At 42.8% G+C, this 23,047-nt stretch overlaps 1 protein-coding gene across 2 annotated transcripts in view; it reads left to right on the top strand.

The window, feature by feature from the left end:
- Window positions 1-1,169: 1,169 nt before the first annotated feature.
- The window catches only part of GRID2 (glutamate ionotropic receptor delta type subunit 2), a gene marked incomplete at both ends in the record, with an annotated part of 746,220 nt that continues 724,342 nt past the window's right edge, over window positions 1,170-23,047 (top strand). For both annotated transcript variants that reach the window (XM_082482247.1, XM_082482246.1), the window contains one exon: window positions 1,170-1,257. In XM_082482247.1, the coding sequence (XP_082338373.1) occupies window positions 1,170-1,257 (88 nt within the window). The remainder of the gene's footprint in view (window positions 1,258-23,047) is intronic.

The raw sequence follows: 23,047 nt of genomic DNA, 5'->3' as shown, positions 1-23,047 counted from the left end.
CCCCTAATGTATTTTTAGGCTCTATGTACTCCTGCCTATGTCTCTTCCTTAGTCCCAGCTGAAGATTTCAAGGGAGATGAGAGCTCTATTTTGTTTCTCCCTTGTATTGCAGATAGGGGGAGGAGGTGGTTATTAGAGAGACGCGCTCTCACTCGCTCGCTCTCTCTGTTTCTCCCTCTCCGGCTGATAGCACTTATCTCTCGCTCTCTCTCCTTCTCCTAGGTGATCCATTTCTAGGCAACGTGCTGGCTGGTGCTGGAGCTGCCAGCTCTCTCTGCATCCCACCACCAGCAAAGCAAGCTCCAAAACCAACCTGCAGACCATCATCTGCTTTCCTCTGCCTTGCTCCGAGCACTCCTCCTCTCGCTCCTGCCCTGTCCAACCACTACCTTGCGCGACAGAGACAGCACGCCGGGCTTCATTTGCAGATTTCTTTCCTTTTTTTTTTTTTTTTTTTTTTAAATTTTTCTTCCAGTTGTGGGAAGCAATTTTTTTTTTTTTTTTTTTTTTTTTAAGCAAAGGGTGTGTTGGGGGGGAAATCTCTGCATTACTATCTGCATTACCTTGAAGTTCACTTTGTTTTTTTGGCCTCCGGGGGGGCTTCTGCAGGAATCTGGTTGCTGGAAGCGGGATCGCCTGCTCTCTCCCGGTTGCCCGCTCCTCCTCCCTCGCTGAAGGCGAGCGGTTTGCTGCGGGCTCCTGGGGCTTCTCCGGCCAAGAGGGGTTGTGTGTGCGTGCGTGTGTGTTTGTGTGTCTGCGTGTGTGTGTGTGAGCGTGTGCGTGGTGTGGGTTGGAAGTTGCTGTGCAGCAGTCGGGACCGAGCGGATCCCTGGACCCGGCGGAAGGATGGGGATTGTCTGACCAGCAGAGGCGTCCGCTGCCCGCGCCGGCGCCCGGGCTTGGATGGATTTGCTGCCGGCGCTCCCAGCAACTCTGGTGCTGCCCAGGAGCCCCCCGAAGTGACGCGGGGTTTCGCCCGGGAGAGAGGCGCTCGGAGCCCCCGTCTCGCCCCCTGCCCAGCCGCGGCTGTGCGCCAGCCACCGGGATTTACGCGCTCCTCCGGCGGCGGCCCCTCAAAACTCTTGGGTTTCCTGCGCCGCGCTATCCTCCGCGGTGGCACCGTTTGGCGAAGAAAGCGGTTGGTACAAAGCCTTGGACCTCCGGAGGAGATGGAAGTTTTCTCCCTCATCCTGGTCGTGTCCGTCTGTTGGACTCGAACCTGGAAAGCGGCGATTGCAGATTCAATCATTCATATCGGTAAGGGGCTGCTGCGTCTTCTGCTGGTGCTGCTGGACACTTTTCCAGCTCTCCTTTTGCAACCTTCCTTCTCTTGGCAGGCTCCCCCCGCAGCCCCCGCTCTCTTTTATCCCTTGCTTGCTTTTTTTGGTTTTTTGTTTGTTCCCTTCTTATAATCGCTTCCCACTAGGATTTTAGGGCGTCCTCTTTTTCCCCTACTGCTCTGTGTAAAGGTTTGTTTTGTTGGGGGGGGGGTATGTGCGTGCTTTAGACCTTGAGGTTTTGTGCGGCTGACGATGTGGCGCGGGGGGGGGGGCAGTGTTCGGGCACTTCCCCGGTCCCCCTCCCCGCAGCCCCTCGGCTCCAACCTGCCTTCCTCCTGCCCCGGCTCGCCCTCGGGCCGGGGCGGGGGGGACACCCCAAGCCTCCCCCTATTTCCCACACCGCCGTGTCCTCCACGCACCCCCCTTTCTTTCCTTCACCCCCTCCATCCCGCCGCCTTCTCCCGCGGCGGAACAGGTGGTTTGGCAACGTGAGCGCTTCCCCTCCCGCGGGCGGGCGGGTGGCCGCCGGGGCGGGGGTGCTCCGGCTGCCCCGGGGCCGCCACCCCGCCGCCCGGCCGGGCGCCTCCCTGGGGCCGCCGGCGCCCGGGAAGAGTAGCGGCCTCCCCCGCCGGCGGCGGGGGGAGGGGGGTGGGGGGGAGGTGGCAGCGGTGGCGGGCCCCCCCTCCCGGCCGCGGCGGGGCAGCTCGGGTGATGCCCACGCACGGCGCTGCCCGCCGGGGAGAGGGCACCGGGCTTCCCCCCCCCTCTCCCCGCCGCCCGTTCCCCTTCTCTCCCCCCCCCGTTATCCGGAGCCCTCCCCATCCCGGCAGCCCTCCAGCTCGGCGGGCGCATCCCCGGAAAGCGCCGAGCCCCGCTGCCGAGCGGCGTTTTGTTGCCGTGACTGGTGTGAGCGGGTCGCGTCCCCCCCTCCCTGCGCCGGCCCGGGGATGCGCGGGGGGGGCGGTGGGAGAGGAGAGGAGGGCGCTTCCCCCGCGGCCGCTCGCCCATCTGCAGGCACCGCACGCAGGCGGAGCCGGCAGCCGGGGAACGCGGGGGCGGCCGGCGCCGAGCTGCCCCGGGGAAGGTGCATTTTGGGGGCAGGGTCCCGCCCGGGGCTGGGGGGGGAGGGTTGGGGGGAGGTCTCCGAGGCGGTGCCGGCCCCGGCCGTGGGGCAGCTTGCTGCTCTTCCCCGCCGGGCTTGGCTTTATAAATATGTCTGCCGGTGCCTGGCGTGGGGATCCGTAGCGGGTTTCTGTGAAAGGGGGAAGCGGGAAGAACCCCGTCGCCAAGAGCTTTCCTGCAGGACACCGAGATTTGGGCAGCGCTGCGCCAGCCCTTCCCGTAGCCCTCCGCACCCCCGAGCCCACGGGGTACCGCTCCCCTTAAGTACCGCAACTTTACAGGGGTCAGTCCTTAGAGCTGTGCACGACTGGAGCATCGAATATTGCACAGGGGAAGCAGCGCTTCATGCCCTCCTTTTAAAGGGAGAATGACTCTTTAAAAAAAAAAAAATTACTATTTTTCCCGGTTGTAGAGCGTTAAAGTGGCACTAGGAGACGGTTACGTCTTACCATTTCTTTCTTAGGAGCTTGCAACAAACCCATCAAATCTTAGGATTTTAGGGGAAATTTTGACTGTGTAGCAGATGAGGAGTTTCTTTGCCATCCCTTGTCTCCCATCCTGCCGGCTAAAGGAGCCTTGCTGGGTGAGCTGTGTGCCTTTGCACTAGCATCAAGGGAGGTGATACCTTTTCTGTCTTCATCTTAATGATAATTTTGTTTGTTTTGCTGGTTTATATATGATGGGTGCAACACATTTTACCACTAATGTTTTTTATAATGCTGTCAGTGATTAGATACATCAACACAGTAAATCCCCACTGAAAGCAAAAAAAAAAAAAAAAATACCAAAGTAGTTGCTTCTCACACAATTAATTTGTCTTGAGAGACAATCAGTACGGTTGACAAGGGGATTACCTCTTTTTATAGACTAGTTTATGTTGCTATGAAAATGGCAAACTGATGATTGTTACACAGAGTTTTAAATTTACTAGAATGAATACACTGAAAACAAATTATCTGAAACTAGAACTATTTAACACTAAATGGGTAGACAGCTAAATATTATAACTCGTACAACTCACAGATGAAAATCTGGCCCCTAGTAACACTACTGTGTTTTGTGACCTGCAAGTTCTGACCCCCTTTTGCTTTTTTCCACTTGTGCTAAGTAAACGTATGTAACTAATAAACTGTATTTATTTACATGAGTTAGCAAAAGCAGTGGTAGGGCACTCTATGAACAAATTATCTGCAGAAGAATTCCTAAAGCCAAAGAAAAAACCAAAATGCTCCGTTCAGGGGAAAAGAAATACCACCAGAGGTAGTACTGATGCCTCAAGCAACAAACAAAATAAACGTGTTACCTCTTTCTCATTGTACAGAGTTAAGATACTCAAGTGGAAAATATTTTCCCATGTTTGGGAAGGGCAGATGGTCATAAGAAATAACATGTTACCTGTGTGTACCCTTTTTCTGATAGCATGTACTTTTTCGGTATAAGGCGCTGTCTTGCTTGCCTACGCGTTATTTGATGTGTTTCCTGTAGAGGGATGTTTTCTGTATCGAAGTATGTTATCAGCCATCTCTTAGGCAATGACAGAAAATGTTACAATTTAGTGAGTAGAGATTAACGACTTGGTGACGGCAGTGGGAGGGGTACGGTGACTGTTATTTATCTGTGATAGGCTTTTTCATATTTCTGTCTTCTCAATGGTTACAGCTGCTGGTTTTGATCATTAGAGCAGGTCTGTGTGTATGTAAATGCACACGTTGGAAAAAAAAAAAAAAACAAACCAAACCCAAACATTTTCCTTTATCGTATTTTAAACATTGGTAGGGCTGCTTATAGTCTGTACGTTTCTGCTGCCCTGCTATTGTAAATAGGAACTGGCAGTTCAGAAAGACTACATTAAGCACTCTTGTGAAAATGTTGAGACGAATCGACTCCACTGTAATTTTCCTTACCCCTATATAAAAAAAGAAGGGGTGGGGTTCTCATGTCAAAACTGTGCAATTCTGTATTATGCTGCTTCTCTTAGCCCATGCATTGATTGAGTAATTTCATCAGCCCCACATTACTTGATTGCTTAGAAGTTTCCTAATGATCTGTATGCTGTAGGAAGAATCTGAAAGTCGTGAGTGGAATGGCAATGATTTTGTGTTTTATGAGGCTATTCAAAAAGTCGCTCTGATTTATGTAGCTCGAAAGCTCCAAAGTCTTTGAGATTAGCCACGCTGCCTGATATTTTCTTCATACATCAGTCGTCCCACACTCCTCACTCCCTAAACAGTTTAGAACAGTGCTTTAATTAAGCAGGGATTAGGTGGCATTCCTTGTCAACTGCACAATTTGTGTATGCTTTGTATCTTCTAAAGCTGATGGTCTCATGCTTTTATATTTTGTGCTTTGTGCTCATTTTTTTCCCCTTGATATGTACATAGTAATACATCTCTATGTGCATATGAATTTCCTATTGTGCCCATAGAAACATGTATGCAAATATGTGTGCATTAGGTGCAGCGAAATCCCCTAGGGCAGTGGTCATATAGTATGGGACAAGAGTTTTTGCTGAAAAAATACACTGAAGTATTTTTAAAGGCTAACTCATTGCAGCAGTGTGCAGCAATAGCTCAGGCACCCTGATTACTTCAAGTTGGGGTTTTTTATATTTATTAGTGGCTTCAGTCAGACGCAGCGAGTTGCGTACTGCCCTTAGCTTTTTTATTTTCAATGGCAAGTTTGGAAATATGTATAATATGTAGTTATAGATATTATATGTGCTTTGACATATATTTATACATATGATTTAAGTATATATTTTAATATATATACACACTATATATTTTTATTTTTTTTCTGAGAGAGAAAATTAGATCTGCTCTTTCATTACTCCGCTGAGCTTTTAGAGTTTGCAGGCCAGGACTGCTGCATTCCTTGTGTTAGACAAGTTCCCAGCATTGCTGGGCCCTGAGTTTTCAGTTCATACTTTCAAGCTCTTCTGCACCGTGGATAATAATATCATGGCAATTCCAACATGGGGTCTGTTGCTTACTACTTCTGTTGATATGGTACTGCCTTTTAAGAATGTACTTTTTTTTGTTGTTTGTTTTGTAAGAGGGAGTCATCTAGCTTGGTGGTATGCACATCCATGTTTCGTCTTGTAAGCTGTTGTACTACAGTGCAGCTTGGCTTGTAGTGTGTTGTGTATTGGCAATAGGAATTTAATTTGCCGTGCTATTGGTAAAGCCTCATTAGAAGGTATGTAGTGTATGTCACTAACTCTTCATTACAGTATTCTCACATACATTTTGTGAAGTGTGGGACAAGCAAGCAAAACGGGTTTATTAAAAAAAAAAAATCTCGACGTACCCATAGTGTCTACAGATGAGTGTTCAGGTCTGTTTTCTCTGCTCTAGCATGTGCCAAGGGTGTACTTATTTTAAATGTTACATATGGGTGAAGAGCTGGAATACAGCGCGCTGTGGCTTAGCAGCCAGTAGGTTTTATTAGTATCTATGTTCTACTTAAGTGCACAGCACGTGTGACATGCTCTGTGTTTCTATGTATGCTATTCCTTAAACTCTCTCCCAGGTGCTTAGATTTGCCATAGTACTTCAGTCCCTGTAATGTGTTTTAGTGCTAGTTACTCTGCAGCTAAAGAGGGATAATTTTCCATGCTACAGATTATGGCTTGCTATCCTCCTAAGGCACATCTGCCATTAGGTGTCACTGCTTTCTGGAGTGTTTCTTAGTGATCACCTGGGCCTGATCCAGAGTCTGTCATAATCCAGGTGAGTTGCTTAATTGACTTCAGAAGACTTTTTTTTTAAACCGAGCCTGTGAATTGCTGACTACAGCAGGCGGCTCCTTTTCATGTTCTTAAATAATTTTTAGTGTTACTTCAAGTTCTTTGTCCTTGATAAAAAGACAGAGGAAAAAACCTCAACCATCCATTTTCAAGTGGTGTCCTAACAAATGTCTGACATGGCAATCACTGCTGCTGCTGTGCGCTTTCAGACGAGTACTTATGGATGCACGGAGCCTTCATTCTCACAATGCCATCTTTGAAAAAACACACTGGAGAAAAATCTTTTAAGACTGTGACTACATAAACCTACCAACTAAGGTTCATTTAACTTAATGAACAAAGGCATTAAGTATGGTTCTCTTCCACTCCCTGGCCCTGTAAAGCAAGTGGTATTGGCAGGAGATGACTTTTGTAAGCCATTAGGTTACTCCCTAGATATAGACTTGAACTTACATCATTTTCTTCCATTTGATATATAGCTATCTATAATCTGCCATGACAGTCTGGTTTTTGCTGAAATTTATTGGAGGCTTTTGCCTTTTGAGGTTTGTATTTTTACTCTTTGTCACTGCTACTCCTTTGCTTGATTTTTATTTTTTTTTTCCAGCACGTTAACAATGATTTTAAAAATGGTTTATACGAAAGAGTAGTTCATTCTGGCTATCAATTTCTAGTTAATTTTCCTAATTACCGGAATCACATATGACAGCATGGTAAAACTCTCTTCATCTTACGTGCTCTCCGAACGTAGTTTGTGTTTTATATCTTCAGTGTTTAAAATCTTGCTAGACATAGATAATTACTGTTGCTGTTTGGACTTAAGAGTGACCAACAGGAAAAGGAAACAGTGTTCACAAGATGATCTATATTTTGAGCAAATTTGAGAAGATAATCAAACTCTGAAAACATGTTATGTAAGTATATTGCAATACATGATAGCTTGGTATGTGCAAAATGTTGACTTCAGGGGATATACTGGTAATGAGGCAAACTAGGATTCCTTTCTGCATCTGCAAACTCAGATGTCACTTTGGGGTTTGGTTTTTTTTTTTTTTTTTAAGTTAGATTTGAATTCCAGAAGGAATAAGTTGTTATCTAAGCTAGTGAAAGTGGAAGAAAACTTTGATTTCAGAGGCAGGCCTTGGCATGTCTGTCAAAACCCGGATGGCTCCACGCCTGTGCATCCTGTAGGCCTTACAGTCCAGTTCATGGCTTTGGTCATGCTGACACCCATCTCCGAGAGCCCCCAGATATCCTCATTGGTTTGTGCTTTCTAGAAGTGCCAAGAGGCAAGAATGACAGAGCCCGATAGTAAAGCATAACAGGCAGTTTGCTGGTAAACTGTGGCAGCGGCTGGGAATTGGGCACAAAAGCTCATGTTTCTCTGGGGCATTTTGTACCCTGGACTGATTGACTGTCTAGCAACTGGTTTCCTGCTGGGCTGCTTGGATAAGGATGTGATTCCTTTCCTTCTGTGATGTTGTTTTATCTTCCTGCAATATCTACTATGTCCATTAGCAAGTAGGAGTTGACCTGTTGCTTGCAGTACTTACCGAAATGAGCTACATCGGCCTTTTTTAGAGTAATGTTGACCATGGCTTTGTTGCTCGTCGACTGTATTGGAGAAGGTGCAGTGCTGAGCTGGTGCAATGTGATACTTGGCCTGGAATATGTGTTAAATGCATGTTAAATAAGTGTGGTGCTTTGCTAGTTAAACCATCCTCAGCACGGGGTAAGGTGGGCCTGGGCAAAAACCTTCGGGGAACAGACTTTAGCTGGCTCGTGCATTTGAAGCGGCACAGGGAGAAAAGGAAGTGCTGTTGTCTCCCACTACCAAGTAGAACTTAATTGTGTAGTCTTGATGTAGAAGTAGTAATTTAAACATAGAGACTAAAATGGAAGCACCTGGTGGAAGAATGGGTTGAGGACAAGGTGTCTTTCTTGCCATGTCTTTCTGTACTCAGGTCTCTTCCCGTGAGTACCAGCAGCGTAGTTTCCTCTGCTATTCTTCATTATAGTGGTCAGGCTTTGGTTTCTGGTTTTTGTTGGCCCAGCGGTTGTGAGAGGTGGTGGAGTAAAGGAAAGATTCTCTTGTGTCTGCAACCACTGTAATTAGTAATGTTTTGGTCCAAGGGCTACCGCATGCGCAATCTCTTGTTTAATATAAGACCAATCATTTATAGCTGATGCCCAGGCACAATACGCAGTTAATTTCAGTAGTTAGAAGAGGCCCAGCTAAGAAGCGAAGTTACTGAACAAAATTGGTTCTGTTTTACCTCAAACCAGGATATTGACTTGGAGAGTTATAACTGATCTGTGTGACAGGGAGGACACAGGCTGAAAGTGAAGGTTAGTAGATGAAATGTACTGGCGTTTGGATGACAGTTATGAAACTTGGCAAGGGAATGGGCTTGAAATTGTGCAGTGCTGTAATTTTGTAAGGTTCAAAATTTATATCCTAGTTTCAGTGATAATACACTTAATTCAGAGAAGGCGGTAGTTTGTATTCTGTATTGTACCACAGAGTGCGCTTCTGCTGGAGAGCCTTGTTCTTGCTCTGGTCTGGGATAACTGCATCAGCTCAAGGAAGGGATAATCTGTGACCTATAAGTGTTGCGTTAAAAAAACAAAACACAACAGCACACCAAAACACCCCATAAAAAGTGACACTTGCTTAATGAGAAAGGATAATATAGTAAGTATCATATTCCTCTGTAGCATTAAAGTTGTAGTGGAAGAGGTGGTACAGAGACAAATAGTGCGGTTTTTGTCAACTGTGAACTGCTGGATTTCTTTGTGCAGGGTTAAATTTAAAGTAGGTTCCCATAGCACATATCAGTTCTGGAATGAGGGAGGAATGGGGTGGCAAAAAGTTTCCTGAAAGTTATGCTGGGTTTATCTGACAAGCTATGCTCAAGAGGAAATCAAAAAAGAAAATGAGTAAAAACGCAAGGAAGGGAGGAAAATAAGATATCAAGGGTGAGAGCCACTAGTTTTCTGTTTGTTTCTTTGGGAGCTGTATAATGTTCCTGTAAGTGCTATGCTAAATGGAAAAGTTCTGAACCAGAGAGGGGAAAATGTGAAGACATAGAATTTAAATGAAGAATTATATGTGTATTTTAACCTATTAGATAATACTTTGTGCTGAAATGCTAATTATTCCTAATTGTTATATTTGCTTTACCCATGAATAAAATATCACATATCTAATAAAATATGCAGTGAAAATCACTGTAAAATTCCTCTTGGAGTCTTTCATGCCGATTTAAAGGATTTAATCTCTTATTTCTTCATTGCTTTTTAAATCATTAACTTTCTATAATCAGTTGGATTGCCAAGGCCAATATCTAGTGAACCTAACAATAATTGCTTGTTTTGCAGAACAATTTTTTGTTAGTCCAACCATATCTTTCTCAGAGGCTTAAATCGAGTTGGTGATTTCATTATAATAATTCACTTGTGATAAATCAAAATCAAATAGCACCACTCTGGTGTTGTGGAAAGTAGCTCTGCATGAAGAGCCACAGAGAGAGCAGAGGATGGCGTAGCAGCCGACCTGAACGTCAGGGCTGGATTTGCTGTGCCTTGTTTTAGCATACACAGATATAACAATGACCCCTTTTGCAAATCGTTTTTAAATAGAGAAATGAAAATGTGCACAAGGCAGGCTGCCCTGCCTTGGGACTCCAACTCAAAACCTGTGTTCGGGACCCAGACCTGATGACAGATGGTAACTTGATTTGTTTTTAAAGCGTGCAGGAGCTCAAGTCTGACTGACTGCCAGGTGAGCTTAGGCTCCTGAGCCCTTGAGATGTTTTGAAGATGTCAGTTGTCTTTCTCGGGTGACAAGAGGCTATCGCAGAGTTACCTCACTGATTGCAACCGGTATTAAAAGTTGCCTGGCAGAATACCGTGGCCTGAAAGCACACAGTGGGGACATCTCTGGACCAAACACACTATTAAGCAAGGATATTTGTTGTTGTATACCCTTTGCCTTCTTGCAGTCTTTATAGTGTGCAGCGTAAACGTTTGAGAATATTTTTAAACCATTTCATGTACTGGAGAGTTGATAAAGGGGAAAAAAACAGTAGGAAAGATGTGGTTCTCACTCGGCAAAGCCACTGTGGAGTACTGGCAGTGTACAGCCAGCATACAGTACAGGCTGTGTGTTAAATGACAAGTGAAAGGCGATAGCTGTTATTGGTCGTATTAAAATACATGTGCTTTTCCCTCTCACTATTTTTATTCATTTCTTTCTCTCTTGTATTCCAAGTTGATTGTAAGCAGTTGTGATGGTCTCTATGCTCTTAAATACCTGCTTTTTTCTTTCTAGGAAGAATAAAGTTAAACATATAACACAAATGTCTGTTATTTGAACAGATACAGCTGCTTTTTATTTCTCTGGAACTCCACTTATTTGACCTCTTTTGAGACAAAGATACCCCCAAAAGTTGGTTATCATGCCTAAGGGTAGTCTTTCTTCAGCTCTCCCTGTTGTGAACATATAGACCCAAGCAATATTGCAGTTTATCCACTGATATATCTGCTATGAATATATTTTAAAATGTACTACTTAAATTTCCAGCTCCATGATACAGGTTACTAACTAGCAATGGGGCATGTATTTGTGTATGTATATATGATGTGTAAACACACACTTTTTCGATAATCAGAGGGATTATTCTTTTTGAAAATAATTGGCTGGATTTTTCGGTAATTTGGGATGATATTAGTTTCTACCTTAAGTAAAAACACAGAGATTTGGGAGGCTTTTTACTTGCAGGAAGTCATAACATGAATACAAATCTTGAAATGGCACCCCGCTGTGCTAGGAGCTGTACAAATATGAAACAAAAAGTCAGCTGTCAGAAGACTTCACGATGAAGTAAAAGAGAGGGCTTGGCTCTCTCTGCAACTCAGACAGTTTGTACACCAAGAGACAAAGTTGCAAATCTTCTGACGTCTTTTGAGAGACAGATTCATTCATTCATTTTTTGTGAATGATCGCTCTGGGTACGAAGGAATGAAAGCGCGTAGATATGTCTTACAGGGATGCAGTGACAGGGCAGATACTGGGGCTGATGTCAGTGCTTCCCTGGTTTGGGGCATGTGAGAACAAAAGCTGCTGTGCTGTGAGGTAAGAGTTGATGGGAAGTGAAGGCCAGCAATGTGTGTGTAATCATTACCTACAATGCTTTATTGCCAATAGCATTGGTTAAATTGGTTTTAATTTGCCAATCATAATCTCATCAGCTGCCGACATACCACTCAGGCTTTACCTAGTACAGGAACTAATGCATGGCTATGCGTATGCGCTCGCTGACTCTCGGTTTCTCTTATTTAGACAAATATTTCATAGTACAGTTTTGGAAGAGGTCTAGGTAGAAAGAGAAGAGCACTTTTCGGTAGGGTGGAACAAGGTATGTCGCAAAATGCCCTACTTTGTTTAAAAGAGATGTTTAAACATAATCAGTGATTCTGAAAGCATCTGCAGCCTCATTAGCTAGGAGTTTCTGGAATGTTATTGAAATATTGGAACAATCTAGAGAAATGATTTTCCAGCTCCTTGGAGTAGCTCTCCTGGTATGGAATTGGATTGCGTCCTGGAGATACATGAGAAACACCAATGTACTTCAAAAAGTCCTCTCATTTTTGCCAGTGCTGCAAAGAGTATCGGGACTACATCAAATAAAATGGCTGAGGAGATTGAGCAGGAGAAAAACGTGGCCTGTATACAATATATAAGCTAGACAGGGAATGATCAACAGCACTTTTGGCGATCACCATCACGGGGGGTGATGTCTTAGGGACATCATCGATGCTGTGTCTAGCTGCATGGAGAGGAGGAGTTTGCAGGTAAAGGACAGCACGAGTCAGCAGGAAACCAAGTGTTGTTAGGGCTTTCTCTGCCGCAGAGAGGCTCTGGGAGAAGGAGCAGTGTGGGGAAGGTTCTGGTGGTGCCTTCTACATGGGAGTTTTGGAAGGGGGTGGAGGCTTGTGGTTGGCAGTGGTGGGAGGGTGGTTGGGTGGTGAAGGGATGCAGGAAACATATTTGGAGGGGGCTGCGCTGAGTGATGGGCCAGAAGAGCTTTGTAAGAGTACAAGATACTCCTAGGGAATAGCAGGTAAGGTTACACTTACGTGGGCTGGAGACTGGGCCTTCAACATTTGGGAGGGGGATATATGTGTATGCATAGGAGGAAGGTTGGGAAATGTAAAGGAGTGAGGCACTGGAATGACCCAAATATTACTGAAAAGAATAATGATATAATGCCTACAATCCTTTGAGAACAATGTATCTAGAAGATAATATTAAGTTTTAAAGAAACTAAATTATAGATTAGAAAATGGGATTGTTTTTCCCCGTCCAGCCTCTCTAGTTTTGTATTTGATTTGTGTGGTAGATCTTAACTTTTTTTTTTTTTCTTTAGCTGATAATTGTACCTGGTTACTTTGCAGAAAAGCGAGATTCATTTTATCTCTGTATTGCCTAGTACCATTGTGCACAGGTACAAACAAGGAGTACTGCAGTGTCATCTTCCACCCCGCTGCTCCCAGGATAACTCCAAGTGTAATGTACCTCCCCGTGCCTTAGCATTATCCCTCTGTTTAAATAATCTTCCTTTGCTTCCTCTGTGCAGCAGTTTATTGCCGGTCTGTACTGTGCCTCCATGTAGGCTCAGCTTCTGTGGCTGGCGAGCGGGAAGAAGGGATGCACACAGCCACAGCTTCTGCTCCATTGACTTTTGACCTAATTTAGGAAGGAAGGAAAGGGAAAATAGTGCAGAGTGCTTCTGGATTCACAGCCTGCGGTGTCTTCCGTGGAGTGAGAGGGGGACCTTCTCCTCTCTTGAATAGCTGAATGGCTTGAATTAAAAGTTAGACCTCTCTTCGGTGAAGTGCCGGAGTGGTGAGTGGATATGCTTTCACACTTATCTTGTGGCATACGTCCTCATTTGGGCTGTTGAGGCTAAAATCTGGTTTTCTGTCAACACCCAGCCTTGTCCCTACACCCCTTCAAAGCAGCAAAGGGATAGCCGCTGACTTCTGTTTCCTCTAAACAGGACACAATAAGAGTTGGGGATAATAGGTTTTAAAATATTTTTCTGTTTGAGATCAATGATCTCTAATAACAGGGCTGAATGATGTATGGGAGGAAGGAGGTAAATACTTCCTCAGGGGAAGGGAGATAATGATAGCATTTGGAAACTGCTGCTGCTAAGAAAAATCATCTTCTGCAGGATTTAGGAGTTAAAATAAAAACTCAACAAAATACCATGGGGTTTCTTTTTAACTTTTTTTTTTTTTAAGGGATGCACTTTTTCCCCCCCCATTTTTGTAAGACTGCCAAATGTCCCTGAGGCTAGAATTAATTGGCTCTTTGTGTTGTGTCAAGTAAGGAGTACAACTGTTTTCACAAAATTCTAGGTTTATAGACTCCCATCCAGAACATGAAAGGGAGAGAGAAGCTGACTTTATATAAACAAGGTCCTCACATCACTAGATTGGAGTAACAAATAGAATATTGAAATTGTTGGTGCCAGTGTTTTGGAAGCTGTTAAAAGTTGTCCCCGTAACTCCCATCCCTTCATTCTGCCTAATCCTCTCTGTAGCACAAGTGTGTGCCGTTTTCTTTCCCTCTCACCTCCAGGAATCCGCAATGAATAAACAAATGTCTGCTACTTAGGAATAACCAGTGTTTGGGTTTTGAGGCAGGTTCAGGAGTTAGTGCTACGGAGAGGTATTTTGTTGTTTCACGTTGCTTTAGCAATACAGCAGAGGTTACTGGTTGCGGTTTGCTTCATAGGTTCCTGCTGACCGTTTTGGATTTGAAGGTGTTTTATCATTTTTAATACTGCTGTTTCAAAGGCCACTTCTTACCATCATAAGAAGTCAGTGGACAGCAGCAGATGTAGATGCAAGCTTTGAAACGGCTCTTTTATGGAGGGGTTTGAGGAGTACGTCTTGGAGCTGTTGCATTAGAATTCCAAAGCGTTAAGTTAAATGTAATAATGCTCTGACAAAGTGCTACTACCATCTGCTAGTGAGGATTAGTACTATTTAAAAATCTCCATAATTCCCAGAAAGAGCAGAGGAGTCATGGCGTGAAGAAAAGCCTAACTCTAATTTAGTATTTTAGTTCAAGGAATCACAAACTCTTTGTGCGGACCACTGCCTACCAGAGATTTTGTCACGCTCTCAGCTCGCATAAGGGAGTAAATATTTGAGGTATGTGACTAGAGTGATGCCTGTTTCTAACAGTTTCCAGCTTGGCCCCCAGTTCTGCAGTAGAATCCTTCCTATTTACAACCGCTTCTTATTCACAGCACAATAACAATTCAGTGATAACTAAAAATACGGTTTGTATGGCAAAATAACAAGGGAACGTGCTCACCATGGGTATTTAGCAAGCTTCATTGATGAGCAAGCCATTCCTTATTTAGCTCTCATGGACTGAGAAACATTTCTTTGCTTAGTATTCCTTTGGGGCTTTGACCACCACCTAAACACTCAGCCCTTTCTGTACGTGAAAGTCAGTCTGCACTTAGAGGAGGATCTGCTGCTGGAAGTGCAGAACATCTCCATCCCCGGACTTGTCTCAGCTGAATATGCAGATATAATTCTAGGTCTAGTAAGAAGAACCTATTCCGAAAGCCAGCGTAACTCAGTGGTATCTGTTAGAAAACACTTTCGGTGGCAGTATTAAGGCTGCTTTACTCGTGTTAATGAACAGGTAAAGCTTGCACAATATTTAAAGAAGGGAGCATGAAGAGAAATCTAGTAATGACAGACTATATGTAGCTGTCAATGACGTAGTTTAGGAAGGATTTTGGAGATCCATATGAAAAGATACATCTTATAAAAATTCCAGTTGAGAAGAAAAGGGAAAATGTGGCCAAGCAGAAGCATTTTTGATGTCTTTCTCTTCCATCTCCTAAAAAGGATTCACTAAGTTCTATTTATGCACAGTCTTGCACAAACTATAACTAATGCTCTTAACTAGCTCTGCGGAGAAGTAGATTCTATCTCTCATATGCCTTTAGCTGAACTAATTTTAATGAATATTTCTTGCTGGGATACAGGTAGTGTGGGTGCACATAAGCCAGTTGGCATAATGGCTGTGTGGTCCATGTAGCTAAGACATACTAAGACCAACTTTCCTGGATGATATACCAGTTCTACCTTTTATTCTTTTCTATTAATTTTCCATGCTGGAAGTACAACTGGAACGGGTTGCTTGTTTGAAGAGTCAGATGTCTTTCACCTGTTACTTTAGGTGTAAAGATCTTGACTTCTTCCAAACTGCCCCTCAGGACCCCACACTGCTTGCTTTGTTTGTCACGTAGACCGGCTGATCACCCCATATAGTTCCTCACGTGAGACTAGTCGCTGTGGAGCCCAGGGTAAAGGAAAGGTTTCTTGGCTGTCTGTTGCTCAACCCAAGCAACTATGTTGTCTTGTACTATCACCGAGAGGTATTTTGGTTTATCTGATGTGAGAGAGGGAGTACAGAGAGCCACCTTCCATTGTGTTAGCAAACGTCTGTCTGAGGCATGGGGAACGGAGACTGTGCCGTGAGAATAAGGCCTTATCTTAAGGGTAGTCTTGTCATGCTCTTGCTTTTGCTTAGACAGGCTTTTGGTTCCTTTCATATCTGGTATATACAGAGAAGTAAGAACAGATGTGTTTTTCCACACGTTTACAGTGAGTAATAGGCTGATGAAATGGAATTGGCCAGTCCACAGACCTCAGTCAGTAAACCTGCCCCTTCGAGGGGTCTCCATTTATCATGACTGGGTGCTGAGTAATCTCCACCAGGTCTACTGCGTGGTGACGCTGCATGAGAACAGAGTCCGACATATGCCCACATCGCTTTCTCTGCTTGTTTCCTCATACCTAAATGTTTATCTTCCCTCTTAAAAAGTGTTTTAGTACTGACAGATTCAAGGCATATATGAGCAAGAACTGAACTTTATTTAGAGGCAACTTGTGATAGGGCTAAGGAGAATCTCAAGAATCCTTTATTTTTTGGAAGGACTCACAGGTGTTTCCAGCAGCTACCTTTTTACTGATGCTTCTTGTTCCCAGCACCTTGACAAAGAATGTGATTGATTTCACCAAGAACAAGGGAGGGAAGCGCTTGTTCTAGTAGCACCAAAGAGTAAGGGGCAAAGGAAGGGAGGAGGTGGTTTTGTTGCAGGTCATCATGGAGGTCTTGCCTATCACGGTACCTACGTTGCAAACAATACTCGTGTTTTATGGAGATCCAGACCTTTAAGATAATGTGACTGTGTGTCTGTGGACTGGTGTGTAAGTATACTTATGCTGGGATCTGGCGCAATGGTAGGAAGGAAATGGAGAAGTTTCTGGGGCAACAGCTTTTCAGGCAAGAGCTGTCACTGAAATTCATAGCTAAACGGCAACAGAAGTGTACCTTGTGTTCCCTGGTGCTGTTCATCTAATAGCATTGCTTAGTATCCATGTTGTGGTAATAGTACCTGAGATCATGAACCTGTTTTATGTGCTCTGTGTGCGTACGTAGTAAAAAGCAGTTGGTGGTGAAGTCTCTGTAATCTTGTTGTCTTGTTTCTTGTCAGCTTCATTTACTTGGTCTCATGCCCCAGGACAGTGCTCTTGTATTCATGTTTCCAGAAAGGCAAGGGAAAGCTTCAATAATAGTTTTAGCCTGAAACTGTTTGGGAAATGTTTCTGCTTCTATTACCTCTTATTTTTCCCCATCTGTGCTGACAGATTCTATTTATTAGCACAACATAATTTTTGGAGCCAAAATACTTATTAGAAATCCTCTTTAAATTGCTTATTTATCAGGCTGCTCCTTGTAAAATAGCATTTTTGGGTTCTTGCTGGTGTCATTTCCATCGTATACTACAGCGCCTTTAAATGGCACTGGTTTGGGTCCTAGGGCTAACTTGCCTGGGCACAGTACCAAACTCACTTTTTCTTGGTCTTCTGTTCAGTATACAGTCTGCATTCAACTGCTTTTCTATACAATCAAAAGTGAAGAACAGATAGAGTAGTTCTATTTTTTTTTTTTTTTCTAACCAGTAGTCATAAATTGTGCAGCCAAGAAGTTTATGCAGTGGCACAACAAAGGATTTTGCATGCATTTGTTTTTATGTCATGCAAAACAGTATTTTTTGCCTTCAGCTGCTGACCGCTGAGGCTGCTGACTAAATACAGCCTTGAAATATGCTCAGACTTTAAGTTTTTCCTCCTCTGTAAAGATCTGAAAGAACTTGTAGTCATCGTCTCATCTTGCCTGCTGAGCAACCCAGACCATACACTGCATTTGAACACGTTGCTGGGTTCGGATGGAACTTTATTCCCGTATTATTTCTTTTCTAGGTAATAGCTCCTACAGGAACAGTCATCAGGATAAAGGCTGGCCATGCTCCTTTTTCTCATTTCTAACTGGAATATGACGAAGGGCGAGCAGGATTTTCAAAGTAGTCACCGACTGCCACTTTTTCAAGCAGGGCATGTAATTCATAGCTCATGTGATTGTCATTATCCCTGAGGGCTGTGGTTGTGTGGCTACTAACACAGTCTGATAGACGTGAGAGTGTGTGGATAGTATCTTTTTTTAGGACATGCGATGGGGGGGGGGGGTGGGGTGGCGGGAAGGAAAAGAGTTCCTATATATCACACGTTAGAAATAGCTGCCAGAGCCATTTAAAGGGAGAGAAAAATGGGCTGTGTCTCTGTTCTTACCGATGATCATTTTGGAGTAAACATCATGTCCTCTGTTGTAGAACATTTGGAGAAATAACATGCCTACCATTAGGCCTGAAATCTGTTCTCTGCCTTTTCAGACTCCATCTCGTATGACTTCTGAAGTCAGTATGCATCATTCCATTGGCTTTATTGGACTTTGGATCACATCTTCTATGTTTATGCAATTCCTTCTTGTCCTTTTATCCTTCCCTTCTCCCTCCCATCAACTATTTCCTTGCCTTTTTTTCTGCAAAGTCATTAGTAGCTGCCAATACTCATAAGCAGCCTTTCAGTAATGCATGTGGAGTATTCATGCGTGTGTGAATTGAGGGAAACTGATTAGGGCAATCTTCACATTTCTAATTTTAAACATAGATGGAAATCCCACTGACACACTATTCCTATTATTGTTATAATCTTTTGTATCGCTTTAAGTATTTTTGTCTCAAGAGGCAAAAACCTCATTCAGAAGCTAGTTAATTTTCACTGGGCTTAATGCCTTTCTGAAGCATCGATTGCTGTCAACGACTAAAGACAGGACAAGATGGACCACTGGTCTACACTGATGTCTGTCCAGAGCAACCCCTGTATATTACCTACTCCACGCTTTGCTTATTTCCACTAATAGGAAAGGAGCCAAAAAGCAGTTTTATAGTTAAGGAATAAGATTAAAATTTGTGAAAGGTGGATTCAATTTTGGACTCTTTTTCTGACCCTTGAGGAAGACATACGATGCTTGAAGCACCTGAGCTGTCAAAAAGAAACCATCAGGGCTCCTCGTGAGCTGGTGTTGCGCCCTGTTCAGCTGTTGTCTTGACTTGTTGAACCTCCGTTTTCCATGTGCATAGTTACGTCCCCTTACTGAACACCTTTTGCCTTGTCTGCTGTGTTGCGCTGTTCAGCCAGAGCTCTGCCTCGTGCTGCGTTCTATCTGCGTGGCCAATCACAGTGATACCGTTTGAGCCGAGAGCTTTGAAGTTTACCGTACAACTGTTAGTTGTAAAATCGCATTTTTTGCATCAGTGACTAGAACAAGCTATTCTGTGTCAGGAATGCAAAATTTGGATGCAAGCAACGAGCTTATTCTGTGATATGCTTCCAAGGTGATTGTTTGTGAGTGACGGAGCTGGACTGTTCGCTCAGTGATACTGGAGGGTGGAAGGTGCTGATGTGGATTGCTGCTGTTATGGGCAGAAATTGGGGCTTTAGGTGCAAGTTTCAAATATATGTGCATTTATGAAAGCCAGTCAAGCTCTAGCTGGTGTAAAGGTAGCTATGACAGTGTTTCAAATGGCACTGTAAATAAATCTCCACAGGTATAGGAAACTACCTGTTTATTTTTTACATATTCTTATCTGCTGTTGCAGACAGACTCGTGTTATCTGAAGGGATTCCTCTACTTTGTATTTGCCGCGATATTTTCAATTAAAATCTGGAATATCCAGTTTGAAAACCTAAAACGGAAAGTTGGAAATGATTTCCTGAATTACCAGAGGATTATTTGTTTGGTGTGTGTTTGTTTGTGGTTTTTTTTTTTTTTTTTTTTGTCTGACATACAGTACTCCAGCATTTAAATGTCCCAAATAGTGGGCTAATGAAAACCCTGTCATATGTTCTCCAGTGCAAAGCAAGCGTTAGTGCAGAGAAGTGCACACCTGGTTTTGAACTTCTGGTTACATTTCAGGTGGGCTTTACAAGTTTCTTTCATTTCACACCTTTCTTCTTACCAAGGTGCTGTCTTTAAATGCAAAAGTATTTTTTCAGAACTGCATTCCCATTGGAAACATTAAGAGAAGATGCTGTAATAGATAAAGGAATAGCTTGCAACAAATGTCACGTGTTTTTGAAGGAAGGGCACCACTAAATTGATGTCCACCCTGCAAAATGTATACAACATGTAAAACAATCTTAGAGATCCATTGAATTTTGTCAACTGATAAAAATTTTCTGTAGGGTAATTGTTTATATTCATTTTTCAGAATTATTTTTTCTTGGGGGGGGGGGGGAAGACTGATTCAAAGTTGGTGTAGGTATCAAAAAAAGATGTCGGTGATATCACCTGAGCAGAGAAGAAAACATTATGTATTCTTCCACCGAACAGGATGCATCCAAGGCGAGTGTTCTCTCTGCATATCCTTACTTGTGTGCTGTCACTTGCTCAGTTTCACCTTTTCTGTGATTTGGATAACAACCACCGTTATGTTCTGAAGGATGTCCCGATGCCCTTGTATTTGCCTGGAGTTTCTATAATTTGGGATTCATCCTCTTCATCTGGCTATCCTAGAGTGCATGTCGGTATCTCCAGTTGTGTCTCTTAAGGGCAGCAAACTCCCCTTAACTTTCTTTCCCCGTTTCATCTGTACTTGCCTTGTACAGGTATAGAGCACATCAGATACAATGCTTTAGTTGTTACCTCGTGGGGATGTCTTTGTACCCTGAAGCCCATGGGTGTGCAGCATTGTATACTTAAAATATTTGAAGGGATTAAGTTTGAATAAGCTTTCAAAAGTTCATGTACTTCACAGCTTATTTTAAAGTAGCTCACGGTCTTCAGGTGGAAGTCTTGTTAAAATAATGAATGTTTTTATGGTATTTCATGTGAGGCCAAGCAGTGTAACAGTAGGATTTTTTTTTTTAAGTTACCCAAAAATTGTAAGTCTTAAATTTTAAGCTTGAATTGGCTTTTGAGGAAGACTTGGATTGTTTATTATGTTGGCTGGATTAGTCAAATCTGATTTAAAATACTCATAGGAAGAAATGTTAGTGCTCTCTGTAGAACTTTAGCTTTAGGAATATCTTCTGAGCAAACAAGGTCGGATTAGGAGCACACTTTAGAAGTAAGAAAAATGCTGTGGTTAAAGCACTTGACTTGCACTCAGGAGATCCCTGTGGGTTTTTTTTGACATTTCCACGAATTCTTGCATGACGTTGGGCAAGTCGCTCATCTTGTTTTATTGTGTGACTGACAAGGAGTAGTGCTGGCTCTGTCACTATCTTGAGAATATTATTTTGCAATTATTGGGATTTATAAGGGAACATGGAAAAGTTGGGGCATCCTGAACAGATAAGCAGTATCCGGAGCTTCAAAACAAACAAATAGAAGCCTGTGCCTTGAGCTTTTCCATGTCACTTTGAGGCACACTCAGAATGTTCTGTTCCCTCTGAATGATATGATCTGTAATATGTAACTAACGTGGTATTGCCAGATCTTGACAAGGTGATGACAGCATATATATAAAATGTTTTAGTGTGGCAATGGGAATACTTCCTAGACTGTTCATACACATATTTACTGACATGGTCACGTGCAACTGCATACTTTTACTATTTTGTTCCCCCAACAATATTCAGAAAGACAATTTACTTGCACCGTTACTGAAAATGGAATATTGCTTCTATTTCAACAACTGATTGAAAAGAATTCTTTGAAGATTTTCCCGGTTTGTGATAGAAGGTTTGTTGCAGAACCATGGCTGACCCACATACTAATACCAAAAGCGAGGGGAGTTAAATGTGAAGAAAAAAAATCTTTTCTTTTTATTAAAGAAAAATAAATAACATTGGTAGGCATTGCTTATTTTTATAGCTGAATGAAAACTTCCTCGTAAGGGTGGTTTTTTGTAGGTGTGTGTTTTTTGTTTTGTTTTAAGCTGTGGTGCTTAAAAATGATATATCAACCCAGTCTGAGATTTGAGTACTTTGGCTGTGTGGTTATCTGCTATCCAAATTGGTAATGTTAAGACTGTTGTTATTGTAGAGGGTAAACAACTCTTTCTGGTTACTCATGTTTATTTTTCCTGCATACCAAGTATTTTTCCTTCTGTTCCAATATGCACACGTAGCTCTTCTATGGGTAATTCTGTTTTTTATAATCCTACAGTGTTTTCTGATAGATTAAGGAATTAATTTGTCTTCTAATTTTCCTCTTCCTTATTCATCGTTTGTAACTATGTAGAACAATAATTAAGACAAGAGGGAAGAAATGTAGTGTTGATTGTTCTTTAAATCCATAGCTGTCTATTAAAAGGGACAGTCAGCTATAAACTTTGTTTATCAGTGAAGCATAGTGTTTATTTTTTTTAGGAGGTTTGTCTATGTAACATTAGCAGGTAACTTGGCCTTCTGTGTCTAAATACTGTTATTTTTGTGTATCCTACTGGCTTTAGTAATGTTTTACTGCTATTCTCAAACTAGAGCTACTGCAATATCCGGTTCTGTAGGAAGCAAAGTAATTGGGTTTCTGGATCACAACAGTTCTCAAAACTTCCTAGAAGACTCCGTCAACTTTGCATGTTGACTTTGCTCTGAATGGAAAAAAAAAAAGTATTTTTTGCTATGTAAAAAGGTAGGAGAAAAACATTCCCTGAACTCTGAAGAGGAAGCAAATGAGTGTCCTGGATGAGATTAGTCTATGTATTTTAACATTTTAAGCCATTCTGGAATTATACTGTGAGTGGTTAGGTTAGCTGGTCAGAGTTGTGCTGGAGGATGATAAATTTCAGCCATTAGCACATTAGCAATGTGAAAAAGAGAAAGAAACACACTTCTATTAGCAGGGCTGATGGACCAGTCAAAGTAGCTGGAAATTCATTAGGTGATGTATTTCCATCAACACGTACGTCTGTAGCAATTGAAAAACGCTTAAGGAGCTGGAGACTTCAGATGATGATTCAGACACTTGCCTTCAGTAGGACATTTGTTTTTGTGCTAGCTGTTGTGCTTAGAAACGTTCCTTAAAATGCTGCAGAGAACTACTCTGCGGTTTACCTAATCCCTATGCCATTGCGCAGCTATCTGATGTCTGCGAAAGGCAAAAGAATTTAAGGTTATGAAGAACAAAAAGACAGATAGAGTTTGCAGAATTGTTTGCTTGATTTGTGTGTTTTACCATATGCGAGATTGTGGCAAACGAACTATGAATACGTGACAAGTAATATATTTATTCAATCTGTACTTCCAAAATATGAATATAATTGCATTCTAGTACTTGTTTGTGGCAGTGCTTGCTGCCTGTGAGAGCTTCTGGGCTGCTTGCAGTCAAATGTGAGCAAAATCTGGCTTTTACAGCATCTAATTCAGACTCCATTGCCCCTTGACTTCCAACTGCTGGCTTGAATAACTTCTGCCCTAAGTAATTTGCTTCTTTTGTTTTCTAGTAGGA

Source organism: Vanellus vanellus, assembly GCF_965231255.1.
Source record: "Vanellus vanellus genome assembly, chromosome: 4".
In the NCBI taxonomy this organism is placed as follows: domain Eukaryota; kingdom Metazoa; phylum Chordata; class Aves; order Charadriiformes; family Charadriidae; genus Vanellus; species Vanellus vanellus.
This window is presented reverse-complemented; position numbering and strand designations above follow the sequence as displayed.